Source organism: Hetaerina americana, unplaced genomic scaffold, assembly GCF_022747635.1.
Source record: "Hetaerina americana unplaced genomic scaffold, ioHetAmer1.1.p SCAF_9, whole genome shotgun sequence".
NCBI classification, from domain to species: domain Eukaryota; kingdom Metazoa; phylum Arthropoda; class Insecta; order Odonata; family Calopterygidae; genus Hetaerina; species Hetaerina americana.
The window spans coordinates 48736931-48754935 of record NW_027287538.1 but is presented as its reverse complement, the minus strand read 5'-3'; the positions used below and the strand labels follow the sequence as shown (position 1 = coordinate 48754935).

Sequence of the window (18005 nt, the reverse complement as noted above, 5' to 3'; positions counted from 1 at the left end):
CTTTAATGGGGCGAGATTGAGACTTGATAATTCCTTCTTCCACCTAACCCTTGTACATTACATTGAAGACAACTAAAAACACTCAAAACCCTTGGTGCTGGAAAACCCACCCAAGTGGGAATCTAACGCCAGACCTCAAGGTTAGCAGGCGAGGACGTTACCCTGCCACCACCTGGGCCAGCAAATATTTTATGTAGATGTAGAAAAACACATCATGCGTTGTTTACTTCAAGAATGTTCTATTAGCTATGTCTTAGCTATGAATGTCTATTAGCTATGAATTATCTAAAAGAAATGATTAAATGGAGGCACGATGTTATTTGCCAAATATTGAACCCTGAATGCTCTCAAAATGTTTTGAAACAGAATTAAGATAAGCAGTGCAGTATAATTTAGTTACATATTTATAATCAGCTACTCGTGTATGCACCTGGTCATAGCATCATCCAGGGTGACATGGGAAGAATCATTGTCTCTCACACAGCCAACCATCAGAACACCCTCACGATGGAATTGTGTATTGCAAATACTGATAAAACCGACAGAATAGTTCACAAAAGGTATTAGCACCATCATAGCACAAGGTACTGAACAGTAAATATTCTAGATTTTTTAAAATATTAAATTGACATGTACAAACGAAATTTTAAATAGCGTGGTACCAATTTAAGACTTGGGGAACCTAAAAAAATTAACGCTAAATTTAATTACACAAGCAAACCATACCATTCTGAAAACAAAATCTGCAAACCACAATTTATTGCACAGTTAACCATACATATTTAAACACACTGTTGATTATTTACAGCTAATTGTGGAAATGTTGGTTACAAAACAATGCACCAGATGACTGACCATGTAATAAGTTACATGAAGCAACCTTTTGTTTAAACATTAGCAAGACAGCCGGCTGAATTTAAATTTTCGAAAGATAAAACAATATTGGCCAATTCTTAGGGATATGTATTCAGCAATCAAAGTCCTAATGAAAATTGAACCCAACCCAAAATTTTCTTCATTATAGCTGTCAGGCCACGATCGTGTATCTATTTAACTAATACACAATTACCTCAATGGGTATGAAGTATTTATCATTACAATACTCTTTCACAAAACAAAGAGACCTGGCAATGTTTATCTCTATGCACTATGGCCTGGCACCAATTGGATATTTACAATATCAGGCATCACCATGCATAGACAAATATTCCCTTCCTGCCCCTTCCACTATTACTCAGCCTCATGCATACAGAAATAATTATTATAAAAAAAGTTTTAGTAACGCTAAGTAATAAGTGGATAAATACTTACAAAAATAGTTTTCACAAACCTTGGTATTAATCCTTAATATATAATGTACTTATTTGTATTTTCAAATCCCTAAAAAACCAAAACTATTTCAAATACCATTATGTGATGTCAATATTTGGAGAGGTTCCTTGGAGAGACTCAAAAATTGTTTTTAAGTAGCCATTGGCATTAAATTATGGTCAGAATCCCAAAAAGACTAGTGCTAGAGGTGGAATGAATCTTCCAAGAGGAAAATTCAAGAACACACTCTTGAATGTACATCAGCAGTGACATGACCTTCATTTATTAATTAAGATTTGTATCCTTCATTCTATTAAATACCATGCACACAAAAACACCCATTCCTAAGACCTCTCTCCAATGTATTCACAGTTACACACATCCCAAATGATCATTTTGTCACCTTAAATTGCACACAAAGAGCACACTAGCATAAAATGCCTTTAAAAAAAATCCTTTAAATACCTGCCTCACAGACTATCTACACGTAAAACAGTTCACTCCCCATTTGCACAGCATAGTTTCACACAATCATGCCCGAAGGCTTCTGTTGGCTGTCTCAGTTTTATTATATACATTTTACAACCAAATTTGAAAGCTAAACCATTCATATTTTTCACACAGGGGAAACAAACAACTTCAATTCTGCAATAATTCAACCCCACCTTTTCATTGTACCATTTAAAAAATTGATTGCAATTGGGTGCTTATTCTACAAGGAATAATAAATACAAAATTATTGCAAAAATGACTAACAGACAGTTAATCCCAAAGTGTGCGGAACTAATTTTTTTTCCAAATCTCCTATCACTAATAACAAATAGTCCCATATGTCAGTGTAAGACTGAGGCTAAATACTTTAGACATACCTCAAAAATGCTGCTTTCAAATGTAAAACTTCAAAGTAGCACAGTAAATACAAGTACTAGATTATCAAAATATCAACTGCAGAGCACAGCATGCCAACAACATCCAAGAATTGCTTGCCAGTATCGGAACATTTTCAATTATTCTTTCGCAGGCCATCTTCTCTTCTCCTAAATTTCAACTCCCAAATACAACAGTCAATCATTTGTTCACATTGACCAAAGAAAGGCGAAAACATAAATATGACCAAAATTACTCAGGATGCAACTAATCATGAGTCAGACGAGCATGTAAAATCACCCTACAACACATGCCATAACACATTTCCATACTCTTCATCCCTGGAGAGGATTCCCAAGCACAACATAAAACAGTAGGCATGAATAATTGCTTTACAGATGAATCAATTGTAAGAGGGAGAGAACCACAGCTGCTGAGGACACAGTGCCGCCACTTGAGTCCCTTGGCACAGTCTTTATAATATAATCTCGCACATTTTCAATTCTCTCGACCCCAGTTCGCTCCCCTGCCCTTTCCCCACAACGTTGCCTCCTTTGCCTCAATCTTCCCCACCTGAGGATTCTCCCCCAATCATGAGGCATACATCCTGTTGATTTCTGTCTGATATCTCTCTTGGATGTCCTTCCTCTTCAGCTTAAAAGCTGCCGTCACCAAGCCCATGTCTGGCGACCATACCTCCGTGCAAAGCTTTACGGCAGCAGGAATTTCAAACTTTTCCAATTTACCTAGAAGTAGGAATGTAAAAGATTTTAGTCAATTAACTCACACCCGTTTGTTATGCGAGATACCAATGCCTCAACATTCTGCAATCAAACTCGTTCATATGACTTTAATCATTTCAACCCCAACTGAAAATTTCCAGTGGAACAGAATGATTACTTTTTGAAATTCCCAACTCTACCTGACAATATAACATCCTTATCTGTATACAACACTTTCAATCTTTGACACTGCTCTATCAAACAACTCATATTGTCTAATGCTACATGTCTGCTAGCTGCTTACACTGGTACTAATGACATTTCAATGATGATATCTATATAGTTGTACATTTCATAATAAATTCATGGTTTTACATATTTTATTTAAACCAAAATATTTTACACTATTGGCTGCACTATTGACTTTTTCTTTGTTGAGTCTTACTAAAAAAAATCACTTGATATGCTTGCAAGATATAATTAATGGAATCCAGCACTTGTCTAGGTTTGCAGCCTCTCAAAGAAATTCTGATATTTGATCTTCGATGTTGAGAGGGTATTATTGCTTCAAAATTAAACTTCCTTAGAGAATGATTTTCTCATTTGTGACTTCTTGCAGATACAAGCAATACCATGCTCAAAAAACTGAAGGGCATATACCAGAAGAACCAGCATTCTCAATTAGTACTAGTCTGATTTTAGTCTCCATTCTTAGAACCAACAACATACACAAAGCTAGGAAACTGTGCAATCTGCTGAATGTGACAACTAAGATTATGGGTTTATGACCTTAAATGGTGCACTTGATAGTTCAAAACAAACAAATAAAAATAATCAACAGAAAATTGAAGAGAAACATTCTTATATTTTAGCAAAGTGTGGCAATTTTGATTCATCAGCAGTCCCAGACAGCATCTATTATTCTTCAGCAGTAACAAAGTATTTTCACTTCTTTGTGACCCTACAGGACATAACCAAAGGTGGCATATGATCAGAATTAAGGATTTCGCCCAAAAGATCTCTTTATCTTCCAGTTTTCTAAATAAAACAGTTTCTGGTGTCACTTGGTGGAAGTTCTTCATATTGAAATTAAATTTGAAACACTTCGCTTTTCCAGATAAAAAACTTTTATTTACAACCTGGTTTTCGTTATGGTATAACATCATCAGGTCAGGACATTATGATATAACATCATCAGACCTGATGATGTTATGCCATAACGAAACCTAGGTCATAAATAACAGTTTTTTATGTAGAAAAGCGAAGTGTTTTAAATTTAATTTCAATTCCAGTTTTCTGATTAAAATTCAAGGGTTAAGAGTTTCTTTTTAACAGTAACATGACTGTTTGACAAACTGAAGTTTTACATTGAAGTTTCTATGATTAATGAACTTTTTGAACACCAGATTGACTATCTTTAAATTCAGTCTTCAGAATCTTTACAAGCAAAGTCACGTGCTTTCACTTGAATAACCTCAGGACTACCTTTTAGATTCCGCAAAAATTCTCTCCTTGTTTCAGAGCAGAAACCTCATTTGATTCATGTTTCCAGCATTTTTCAATACATTTGAAAATCCCTTACACCCTTCAAACCTGAGAATTTACACAAATTTTTACAAATAATATCACTGCTGTATCCTCTGCTGTGGCAATAATATCAAGTATTTGTTTTGGTCTGAATTTACTTTAACTTCACACAAGAAAATATGGAAGCTTTGTTGTTGCCTTGAATCTGATGACACACAACGTTCAATGTAAGCTACTCCAACAGTGCCGATCCATCATTTTATATCAAAATTAGGTAGATTGTAATAGATCAGGCTTGTCACAAGCAATGGCAAGGTTGCAGAAACTAACGCAAGTGTATGTTCTCCATCTAGCAGTGAGCCAAGTCCAAGTGATGCACAGGCGCACATTGCTGTGATCTGAATCAAATCTCTCATAGCTAATTAAATTTACAAATCCACCTAAGTCTTCAATTTACTATACTTCAGTTTGAATACTGCTTAACATGGGCATGTAATAACTACTCCACCTTCTATTACTGTTGGCAGACTGCATGTGTGTATGAAATACAAGCACTTGTAAAGGGACTTAATTAGGAGAAATTAGCCCCTGTATGTTCAATTCCCAGGCACAATCTGATAAAAATTGTACGTGTTTAGACAATTTGAATTACTTAAGCTCATATGGCCTCTCTCACCAGAAAGACATGCATCTATACTGGGACACATTTGTAACATATTTCAGAAAGAAGAGATGAAAGTTCAATTTAGAAGGTTATCCTATACACTTATGATACATAAACTGCAACCTAAGTTATACATAAGTTAACCACTGTGACAATTCTCATAAGGTTTCATTCAACAGTTTTCCATTTAAGAATTGTATACTACCTTGATCAAAAATTTCCCGGAATTTATTCAGAAAATTAAAAATACAAGTTTATTCATCTAAATCTATATTGTCCCCTTCAAAGTAATCCCCATCGACTGCAACACACTTATGCCAGCGCTTGATCCAATCCTCGAAACATTTTTTATATTCGGTTTTCGGTATGTCCATCAGTGCTTCCTGCGATTTTTCCATTACTTCCTCTCGGCTGCTAAAACGCCTTCCCCGTAATGGTTTTTTAACTCGATTGAACAGAAAGAAGTCACAGGGAGCCAAATCAGGTGAATTCGGTGGCTGTTGGATGGTATTTGTTGCATTTTTCGTCAAAAAATTACGAATAATGATAGCACTGTGCGACGGTGCGTTATCATGGTGCAAAATCCACGAGTTTTCTGCCCACATTTCTGGTCTCTTTCGGCGAATTGCTTCACGCAAACGTCTCATAACGCCCAAATAATACTCTTTGTTTACTGTCTGGCCTTCTGGCAAAAATTCATGATGCACTACACCGTTGTAATCCATGAAAACCGTCAGCATTGCCTTCTTTTTTGACTGAAAACGACGTGGTTTTTTTGGTCTCGGCTCATTTGGTGAACGCCATTCACTTGCCTGATGTCTGGATTGCGTGTCGTACTCATAAACCCACGTCTCGTCTCCAGTAATGATCCTTTTGATGAATGTGGGATCGGATTCAGCCTCGCAAATCATGTCTTTTGCGACGTCAACACGGTCTCTTTTTTGCATGAAATTGAGGTCTTTTGGAACCAACTTTGCTGCTACACGACGGAAACCCAAATCATTAACCACAATGTCTTCGGCGGATCCATAGGCAATGTTCAAGTCCTCCGCTATTTCTCTGATGGTTAATTTGCGGTTATTGACCAACATTTCTTTTACCTTATCAATTTTTTCACCGACTTTCGATGTCGATGGTCTGCCACTGCGTTCATCATCTTCGATTGACTCACGACCACTTCTGAATCGCTCGTGCCACTGGTAAACGACCGTTTTTTTTAGAGAATCGTTGCCGAAACACTTTTCCAACATTTCCAACATCCGTGCGCCACTAAATCCGTTTTTTACGCAAAATTTAATACAAGTTCGTTGTTGCAAATTTAAATCCATTTCTGAAATTGTAAAAAATCGCCAACACACACAGAGATAGATGTACTCTTGGCTACGTAACTTTTGCAAATGTCAAGTTATGACACTAAGATTTAAAAGGAATATCAACAACAGATGTACCAATTTAACAAAAAAATCAGAACTCAAATCGGAACGATGGGAGCGCCACACGGTGGTTATTCCGAGAACTTTTTGATCAAGGTAGTATTTTGACCACAGCAAAAATTGGCAGCGAACTTTTCATGTATAGTCCCACCATTTAACACACATGAAGTTCTCAATTTTAAATCTACATATAACACTGCACGTATATTAAGCACAGAAGAAACTTTTATGCTGTATTTTTATTTTTTCTCCAAAATGGATAAGAAGTCACCTTAGATTAATCTAAAAATGGTAGTCCTCTTACATTTTTTCGGAAAATATTAATGGAATAGGCTGGGGATCCATTTTTGCAATCAAAGTTGACACAAAAAAATTTGTCATCAGAAAGAGATAGATACTCAGGGGAAGGATTACAAGGGACCTAATAAAATAATATTAAAATCTAATGAAATCAAGTTTAATTCTGATCTGAGCAAACTTACATTTCTTTCCGTGGGCTTCCAATTCTTTCTGGACAGCACGCTCAACTTCTATCTTCTCACACAGCTGCTCGAAGGATAGATGACCCAGACCAAGGCGCTGGCTGAGCTGAGTAAGGTGTGGTTGGGACGGAACCACTAGGGCCACCGTGTAATGTTTAGATGGGTCTCCATAGATGCACACATTCTCAACCAGTGGACATGTTTTCAATTCAGCTTCAACTTTTCCAAGTGACACGTATTCACCCAACTGTAGCTTCACAAGATCTTTCTTGCGATCTGAAATAATCGATTTCATTCAATACCATACCGACATATTAGGCCTACATTACCCAGTTTTTCATGCTGCTTTATATATTAGCATTAATAAAATTTTGAAGATACATCTCATACCCAAATTACATTCCTAGGTGGTAACTATCAAGTTTTTACTGGGTAAAAATGCTATAGGCGAGACCTATCACTTAAAAAGTAAAAGTGATTTCAAAACTAAGATTTTTTGCATACTTTCCACATGAAAACTATGAAAACATATAATTAAATTTAATATTCCACATCTCATAATAGTTTTAAGGAATACACAGTAACTGTCCTCACTAAGTATCAATAGTTTCACGTTATATGGTTAAATTTTAAGCAGTGAAAGGGAAACATTAAATGCCTAAATGAAAAAATTTTCTAGTGTTTGTATTATGAGGGTGAAAAAGAAACTTTAAACTTCTACAATAAAGATTTAATATAATAATGACCATGGTTTCAATGCTGCACAACATCATCAGGTAATTTTCATCAACTTTTGTTCAACTTGTATGGACTGGCTCCAAGAGAGGAGTAGGGTGGGGGGAATAAGGGAGAGGGGGAAAGTTGAGAGCAAGTGTAGCAACTTATTAGTGGGCTAGGGGAGGGGTAGGGTATGTATTGGAAGGTTACTGGCTCAAATTTGTGAAAGTTTGCGTAAATTAAACGACCATTAAATGAAGAACACAAGGTAACACTCCACCGTTCTTAGAAATTGCAACGGAAAAAAACATTAAGCTCTACATTTAATTAGGAGGGTTTGTATTAACTTAATTTAAATACAAATTCTTAAGATTAAAAACCTGGAGCTCAGTTGCAATAATTACAGCAGAAACAACCAGATGAACTAGCTACTATAAAATAAACTTCTCAGATAAGCCCTCTTTGCATCCTTATACCAATAAGTGTTGATATAAGGATAACAGCGTCAATTTACAAGGGGAATACTGACTTACATCGTCTCTTGCTGTTGTAATTCATATTGTCACAAAATGAAGTATAAAAATTTAAATGAAAACAAATTTAGCTAAACTGATAATTTATATCAAAATATTTATCCATGTAAACCAATCTCACTGCTGGTAGGTAAATTACTAGAACAACTATTATGCCTTATGGCAAACAGGTGATCCCAAAATGTCCCTTTCCAGGTCTGCAACCAGGCTGACTCATTGCATGCTCTTTGCCCATTCTTCATTTCCAGAGTCCCTAAACCAGAGTTGCCTACTTGGACTGTCATGTGGAGTAGGGTCACTTCCTCTCTTTGCTATCCCCTACCCTCACTACCTCCCCTCGCACTCTCCTCCACTGATTGCTGTACGAAAAAAGTCTCTGTCCTTTTGGTTGCCTCTTTGAGTACTTTCCTGATGATTTCTATCTTCTGTTGAATGCTAAAGCAATATGCCACTTGTAGTTTAATAAATTATTTTTGTCAGCAGATTCAGTCAGTCTTTTCCAGGCATTCCAGCTCATCATATTAAAAAAAAATTACTCTAGAATGCTGAACATTGCTATGCTTCTCAAGTGCATCCAATATTTCCATCGGATAAAAATATTTTATGGTGCAATCAGAGCAGAATGCTGGTAGGTCTTCCTATCAATTTAGAAATAGGAGCAACCATTTCAATCTTCAGCGTAAAAAGCAGCCTTCAATGATAACCTTTGTTTCTAGGTAATTATTTTGCCTCTTACAACATAACTCAAAATTTTACCAACCATTTACTCATGTGTAAAAAGCAGAGTGAAACAAGGTGAGAGCCCTCCGTAATAATTTATACACCATTATTGTGTCATTGAAGGCAGTATAGGGTATTAATAGTTGATATTCTTCCCTAACCTTAATTGTTACTATTGCTAATTTATTCTCTGTCCAAGAAACAAATTATCTTCATTTAAAAAATTTAATGCCAAGCAATGTATTAAGATGCTAATTTCTAAGTTTAAAAAAAAGGTGGTGAAATATAATTTTCCGTGAATAATAACTTGGACAATTTTTATGGAAAATAAAAAAATTCCTAGTTAATCCCCTCACAATTAACTGGAAGTTGACGACCATAACATGTCATTAGAAATTAAAAACATATCCACGGACATCATCATATAGTTTAAATCCACTATTATGAAATTTGGATTTTTCCAATGATGAGCATCACAATAAGTTTTCAACTATTAAAACTTGGGAAACTTATGAGTGGAGGAAGAACATTAATGATATTTATCTTACCAATTATCTTAATTACTCCATCGGCATGGGCTTCTCCAATGTCCCCAGTTCTGAACCAACGCCGCCCATCAGCTTCGAAGAAGTCCTCCTTGGTTTTACTTGGGTTCTTGTAGTAACCAGATGACACTGTTTCTCCACCAATAATAATCTCACCCCTAGGATGTGGCTTATCAGTCACCCTATAGTTGCCTTCTTCCCAATCCACTAGCCTTATGTCACAAACTGTAGTCGGCCCACCTACACGCCCTGTGCTCATGTCATTCCCTAGAAAAAAATCAAATAGTAATATTAGCAGGGCCTTGAATTACACACTTCATAAGCAAACTAATAACTTAATGGATGCAAATGAAATGACTAAACATTACTGGCCCAAAAACTGCTCCAATTATTGATGAGCATTTCATAACATGAGGGAGGTAAAACAATAGGATTCTTGCATGCAAAAAATGAGGTTTCGGAAAAATAACATTTGCAAACGTGGAAATACTTTTACAGATTGCATTAACTTAAAAAATTAAATGTTGAGTGATAATGGCCACATCATAAATAATGTTAACTTCATCAACTATTGACTAAGTTGCAACTATCACCTGTTGATTTAGATTCAAACATCAGTTACAGCGTTGAGATCATATTTTTCACAGTTTCTGGTCCTAAGATAAAACCACAGGAATGGAGTAAGTCAAACGAATCCAATAATTAAATTTAAAGACTGCATTACTATTGGTAATCTACTGATTAAGGTATATTTCAGATGGACACAAGCTATCAAATGTTATAGCAACAATTTCCTCGTCTCTCCCAACAAAACATGACATTCAGTATCACAATACGCCACACTTCAATTCTGAATACTTACTCCCTTTTTGCCCAACATTACTTAATATCTCTCCTATCCCACCATCCCTAGCACTTCCTTATTTGTTTCCATTTTGGTCTATTTCACAATTTCAATCCTACTGTACTAACATTTCATAAACCTTCAATCTATGCCCATCATTCTGCTTCAATGACCCATGTTTCAGCACCATACCAAACCATGCCCATGTCAAAGTATTGACGAGTATTTTCACAACACCCTTACTTAGCATCCCTATTACCAATTCCCACCTCCTTGTAAAAGTTTCTTCGCCTAATGCAATTAATCTTATATCCTTAAAGCTTGGACCATTTTGTTCCTGTACGCTTCCAAGATAGGTTAACTATTGTATCTATCCAATTTTATCAACTATTTTTTTTATTTATTATTATAGCTTTCCATTTCTCGTAAACTGCATAAACTTTTGTTTTATTCATACTTATTGTCATTCCATACAGTGACTTTCCAACGTAGTCAGCAATGCTTGGAACCCCTTTGCTGACTGACAAACTAAAGCATGGTCATTAGCAAACATAAAATTTTATGAATTCCCCGCCGACTTTCATTCCTACCTCTTTAATCAATTCTTCCACACACAAATTGAACAGCCCTGGTGATAATGGACAACCCTGCTTTACACTTCTTCCTAGCACTGCCCATTCGGGCTCTCCGTTCCCCACTCACACCTGGGCAGTCACATGCACAGGTAGCGTATTAGCCTCCTGTCTTTCCAGCCTATTACTATTTTCTGCAATATTATCAGTTTCCCAATTCACTCTATCGAGCGCCTATTCAAAATCTATATATTAAGCAAATACATCACCAATGTATTTTCTATTCCTCTCAATTAGTGATCTCATTACTACGATGGCATTGCACATTGCCTCTCCCCTTCCTAAACACAAACTGATCATCCCTTAAGTAATCATTTGCCTTGCTCTCCATTCTCTTGTTAATGATCCTGAGAACCACCTGAGCTGCATGTGAAATAACATTGTTCGGTAGTCCTCGCATGATGTAGCCTTTACCTTTTTCAGAATTAGAACACTGATCTCAATAAGTCTTCAGACCAGATTCCTTCCTCATAAATGCTCAAAATTAATCCATAAAAACTCTTCCTCTCACCTATTCTTAAATCTTTGATCAGTGTTGCGGGAATATTTTCTACCGTCATGGCCTTATTTGAATTCATCTCCTTTAATGCCCTTTCTATCTCACCATCAAGTATGTCTGGATCCGAGCTATCTACATCCAAGTCATATTGCTTTCAAGTACTTTACCATATATATTCTTACCATGCATGAGTTCTACAAAACTTCCACCTTTTGAATTTTCAATGACTGTTTGATGGCATGTATTCATGAAAATTGACTAAGTTTGTTAATTTTGCATTTACGTCGACTAATATCATCCTATCAATCACATTTGCTCTATGTTTACTAAGCTGCTTCTTACCTTTTTATTTAACATCATGACACTATCCCTCACTGGCTTTCGTCCCATCTGCTATAGAATATACTTCTCTAACTATCACCCAGGTAATCCACATTGTCCATATATATCACCTCAACAGCTGTAATACATGCATTTCTCTTCTCTCTCTTGCTTCATATTCATTAATTTTCCTGCCCTTAACATTGTCCTAAAATTCCAAGTCCTGATTCTAACTATTTCGGTCCTCTCCCGTGCTGCTACTCACTTTTGCTTAGCAAGATTTCATGTAGATGACGACCGTAGAAGCCTTGCCTTCACCGCTGACAAGCATGCTACACATCAGGTGAGAACTACAGAACAATAAGTTTGATTTCGCATGTAGCTTAAGTGGTTCTCAGGATCATCAATTATCACTGCCCCTGCCAGCATAGCTCTAGGGGTCATCAGAACATACAAGCCCTTCTATAGCATCAAGGCTTCAGTCCATGGGGAGGAAAACATTGCATTTTGGCAAAAATAGTTGGATAAAAAAGTTCACTTTAGTGTAACCATATATAGCTAAAATCTCCAATGCATTCCATTTTTATCTCACTTTCACAAATATATTGTTCACAAGGCAATAGAATCCTTGTTTATCAACAGCCATTTAATGTGTGAGCAAGTGCAAACTATTAGACAACAGCAAGTATTTCCATTAATGGACGAATGCATTTTCAAATGACCATTAGAAACGATACTCACTGTCCATGACCGTAGCACAGGAACATGTTTCAGTCAAGCCATAGCCTTGGATAACCTGGACACAGAGGCACACCTTGATGAGCTCATGTGTGTCAGGAGACAGTGGTGCACCACCAGACAACACAAGTCGCAATCGCCCACCCATCAGTTGCCTTGTTGCTCCAAAAATAACCCTAGAAAAATGATAAACAATGAAATTAATAAAAAAATCCCTCTTTTTTGTGGAAACAATTAACTACCATTGAAACTTTCCTGCAAATTTAATATAACCTGAGTTTCAATTCTCAAGCTCCTCATTAAATGAATAATGCAGGTGAGTTTGAATCCCTGCACAACTTTAAGAAATAGATAGGATAATTTTTGGCAGAGCAAGTATGAATAGACATGATTCAACATAGATAATACTCCCCATCAAAAGTTTCCTTATCTGATATAATTAGTGGAACACTGCTAGTATAATTAATATGAATACATATTTTATTGAGTTAAAATTGGAGACGCAGTATGCAATTTAAGTAATCTCATCTTAACTATAAATAAGTTTCACATTATCAAGTGCTACTTGATATTCTATAATGTACTTTGAATTATATTTTGTGCACTTTTGATGGTCCCATTTCCCCTATCTCTGCCGGAGATTTTTCCATTCAAGTGTAGTTTTGTCACCTTTACAAAGCAATTACTTGCAAAAATGCTGAACAATGATTATCAGTAAATACAAACTTAAGCCACTGAAAAATTGAAAAGATAATCTTAAGTTTAGTATGAATTTCTTATGCAAAGTGATTTAGGTTCAAAAAATCCCCTCCATTTCTCTTTAAATAACTCCCAAAAGTTTCAGAATGTACCCTGCTGCTCATGAGCCACAGCCATTTGTAGATTTATATAAATTTACAGGCACATTACCTGTTGAGAAGCGGAGTATCAAATCCTCTTTTGCTCCATTTGTGTTTGTAGGCATATGCAAAGTCAAACAGGGCTCTTTTAAGGGCACCACCATTGGCAACTTTGTCGTTAACACCCTTGTAAATACGGTCCAAAATTAAGGGTACAGCAGTCATGCAGGTAGGACGAAGCACTGATGCATCTCCTTTGGTCCCACGCTTAATCTTACTTGAAGAGTCGATCATGGTCAATGGTGTTGAGTATCCGATCTGCACTCCCAGCAGCAGGCACACGGATTCTGCAGAAATATTTAGTATTAATAATAGATATATACCCAAGAGTAAGATATTACTGCATAAACATGTAATCCTAAACATGATGTAGAGAAAATTAAAGAGCTGATGAGAAAAGAGCGGTATGTCTATAGAATCAAGTTGCCTCTTACTGTATGCCAATGAAATTAAAGTTATCAGCATTTATTTACAGCTTGCCTTTGCATGAGAATTAACACTAGAAATGCAGTAATCATTCTCTTCAGCTATTAGATATAATATAATCCAAAACAAACTAACTAAACTAGTCTAGGTGCATAAAACCAAGACATACGAAAAATATCCATTTAAGAGACTTTTTAAAAATATAATAACTTAGTATCCTTAAATGTTGGACATTGGCATGACGCTTGGATTTTTCATGGTTAATTGCTAGGACTACTAGTTTTTGCTTTCAGAATTATTTTTCATTTGTGTAGACCAAATCTCTGTCTGCTGTTTAAAAATATTTTTATGCTAGAGAAAAATATATTACCTGCAAGCAGCTCAAATACATGAGCCAGAGGTAGATATCCAAGAAAAACATCATCATCGACTATTTGAACGGCATCTGAGAAAGCTTTAATTGTTCCCAAAATATTTCTATGACTGAGCAGCACACCCTTAGGAACACCAGTGGACCCACTGGTGTACATTATGATTGCAGTATCATCAGGGGTTGGCGGCGTATTTGCTGTGAAAGGAGAATAATGAATACAGACTATAAGAAAGCAGTTGGGTCCCAAAAGAGGAACTTAATAAATTTACCTGATAGACAGTGGTCAATTACAAATTAGGACTAATTAAGAAGTTAAAATAAATGATTACATGATGCACGAGGTTCCTGGAATGGGACCATGTTCATTTCAGCCAAAACCCAACAAAAACTCAGTATCACCTCCCATTAAATACCCAGAGGTTTTTTACAATCCATCTTATGTCTAAGTTTCCATTGATCATTAACTTAGCAAGACACTAATATTACTAATGCCATTTATAATCCTGACAACACAAAATCCAATAGTCACGACAAAATAAGAGTTAACTTTAACTAATCTGGACTGCTGGGCCCGGAATAGCCAAGATTAGGTGAAACTGTGACTATCCACGGAATTAATCACAGAGCCTCCCGGGAAACTTTAACCCTAATATGCTTGTGAGCCGTTGATGACATTTCTAATGACTCCAGATGACATATTAGAGCCCTAAAAAGTACGAAGATCCCATAGTAATGTAATAAGATTTTCAGTTTATACGTACACACAACAAAGCACTTGTATTCCAAAACAGATGACAATTACTGGAATTTTGGGATTAGTTGAGTACAAATTACTATGGTTTTACTGCAATGATCTGAAGTTCAACTAACCAAACGTGATCATAAAATTTTATACGAAATTTATAATGACTTTAATATTTATCAGATTGTAATGACATGAAATTAAAATGGATGAACCAAAACATAATTAAGAACAAAATTCTAAATTGAATCAAAAACTCACGAATTTCAGAAGCAACAGCACCATCCTTCACAACCTTCGAGAATGGTACGAGTTTCACTTTCTTCTCTAAACCTTCAGTCTCAGTTTCCTTCAGTTGGTCCTCCATGTAAATGATGAGATTCACCCTTGGAGTCTTTTCCAGAACGTTATGGAATTTGGGCAGGAGATCATGGGTTGTGATCACAGTGGTAACCTCTGTTTCGTTTATGCCATGGGCAATGGCATCATCACCAAGTGTTGCATATATGGTCACCACTAAAGATTACAAGAAAAACAATGGGTGAAAACATTGAAACATCCAAGTCACCATTAACCCTGTTGAGTGCCCACCATAACTGCTTTCTTTTGTGCAAAAATTGCCAGGCCATTTCAAAGGTAAATAGTTGAAATTTATGAAAAATGTCTAAAAACATTACTTTTAATAATTTTTAAAAACTAATCAAACTCTTATAACGAGGTACATTAAAAAAGAGTATAAAAAGGAATTATTCAAATATTATTTTCCTCATCAAGAAAAGAGTCACCAAGAGCAACAGTGCCATTTTTTTTTTGAAAATTCATCAAGAGTCATTCACAGTGACTTGAGCAGTTAAAAAGGGGTAAATCACAGAAAAATAATAGTGCAGAACATTATTCCAATATGATATCACCTTGCTCACGTTCATGGTTTCTTAACTATTCCAAACGTTTCACATGTTTGAATGCAGATGGGAGGGTTTTTCCCCTCTTCATGAAAAATAAGTATGTACATTTTATGTACATCAAACAACAAATGATGTCCATTACCAATGGCATGGCACTTGGATGAGAGTATTATCACACTTTCCTGAACACAGGTATGCTTCGAGTTGCTAGTATTCTTGCTTCCAAGAGCCGCTTTTGTAAAAGAAATATTTCCCATGCTACCTTCTTCATCCATATTTCAAAAAACAATTTTAGACAGACTCTACTTGAAGTTATAAATCAAAAGTCTATAAAAGATTACAATATTTTTGCTGAAAGTAAACTTTGTAGTCAATTGTTCAGTCAGTACTTGCAATTTCTACTGAGCCAAATTTTAAGAATATGTGCATGAAGTACATTGATTCAACAATTAATGATGAGATTATGTAACAGCATATACTTGACAGCCTAGTTTTACTTAGGAGGTTAGGTCCTAAATGTTGAACCAGTGCAAAACAAACATCAGTGTCATTCATTTTCCAATGACCACATCTATTATTCTTGGCTAGCGACAAAAACATTTCTGACTGACTTTTCTTTAGGTCTCTAAAATCATTCCCTGGCTCTTTAGATTGTTAATACTTTGCCCAAGAAAAAAAATGTCTTGCATATTCATAATTACACACATGTACATGTATCCATACAATTAAAAAGGAATTTTTACCTGGAAGTGACTGCTTAAAGCATCCATGGGCTGCTATCAACCACTCTGCTCTCGTCTCGGCAAATATGACTACATTCTGTTGTGACTTTAAACCCAGGGTTATTAAACCTCTGCCAAAACTGGCAGCTATCCTATCAACTTCACTGAAGGTCTTCCACTGGTAATCCCCCATTACATACTGTGGAGAGAGAAATTGGCATATGAATTATACACAATACAAGACTCTTAAAAGAGTCAGCATGTCCCTTAACTGGACACCCAATTCCACTTTAACTCCTAACTAAATGTAAAATGCTAGGGATCAAAGCTCATGTCAACTATCATTAACGAATGCCAAGTGAGACATTCATTGAAGTCTGCTCAATTAGCCAAGATTTACACAATTGGTACCAAAAAAAAGGAGACTGGACTTTGTAGATACGAATCCAGGGTGATGAAGTTAGGCAGGTCAATTATAGTAAATTTTAGATCATGATAGCTGGAAGTCCGAGGGAAATTTGGAGCCCCTAATATTAGAAATATAATGAAATTCGTCATTTTCTTGTACGAATTGACACTTTATACATCAGACTGCCATCAGGACTTCAGTGTAAATCTTATTGATAATCGGAGATTGGGTCTTGTTTCGAAACCGTCATGGGTAAGTTCGAAACATTGACAACATATTGGACTCTAAATCTTCCATGCCAATGCAATTCCTGATACAATAGTAGCGCGGCACATCATGGGAATTGAACAATACCTTTTTGAAGACGCGGCCATTGGGCTGCATCTCGTCCTCCTCCGCCAGTATCTGTCGCGTGCCCAGGCACGGGCGAGAACCGTAGTTCTCCACCGTGAAACGCATCACCTTCTCCATGGTGTCCACGCGATCCCTCAGGAGTCTGACGTGCAGCGGGCCCGGGTCATCCACGGAGCGGAATGTCACGGAGGTTCGGTCATCGCCATACGCCACAGGCTTCGCCTAGAATGGATAGAGAGAGAGGAGACCATTGAATAAGCGATTCTTAGGCTCCTAAGATTGATGTTAGATGAAATGCAATCCTCAAAAACGGCGTGAGCCCACGATTGGAAACTTACGAAAATGCGAGACCCATGCGTCAAATCAGAAAAGTTTGACGATGTCACTGTCTCCCCGTGGAACTCAATTTCTGGTGACTGCTTGAGCAAATTCACCGTGTACTTCCAGGCACAAGTTAAATCACGACACGCTTGAGACGCATAGTGGAACAGTTTGCAAAAGACAACTGTCAATAAGATTCCGCCGTCCAATAATTTTAGGATGATTCCACGGTATAAAACTGACAGCGATTCCATTTTGGGAAAGGAAAGAAAAATAAACTATTAATTGAAAAAAATGCG

General features: G+C 36.4%; 1 protein-coding gene across 4 annotated transcripts in view; it reads right to left on the bottom strand.

Moving 5' to 3' along the window:
* Nucleotides 1-728: 728 nt before the first annotated feature.
* The window catches only part of Acsl (Acyl-CoA synthetase long-chain), a 76491-nt gene continuing 59214 nt past the window's right edge, over nt 729-18005 (bottom strand). For all 4 annotated transcript variants that reach the window (XM_071598106.1, XM_071598105.1, XM_071598107.1 and 1 more), the window contains 9 exons: nt 17386-17607; nt 16644-16821; nt 15257-15511; nt 14251-14448; nt 13465-13741; nt 12559-12731; nt 9525-9788; nt 7007-7282; nt 729-2924 (listed from right to left, as the gene is read on the bottom strand). In XM_071598106.1, coding sequence (XP_071454207.1) covers nt 2770-2924; nt 7007-7282; nt 9525-9788; nt 12559-12731; nt 13465-13741; nt 14251-14448; nt 15257-15511; nt 16644-16821; nt 17386-17607 — 1998 coding nt within the window. In that variant the 3' untranslated portion in view covers nt 729-2769. The remainder of the gene's footprint in view (nt 2925-7006; nt 7283-9524; nt 9789-12558; nt 12732-13464; nt 13742-14250; nt 14449-15256; nt 15512-16643; nt 16822-17385; nt 17608-18005) is intronic.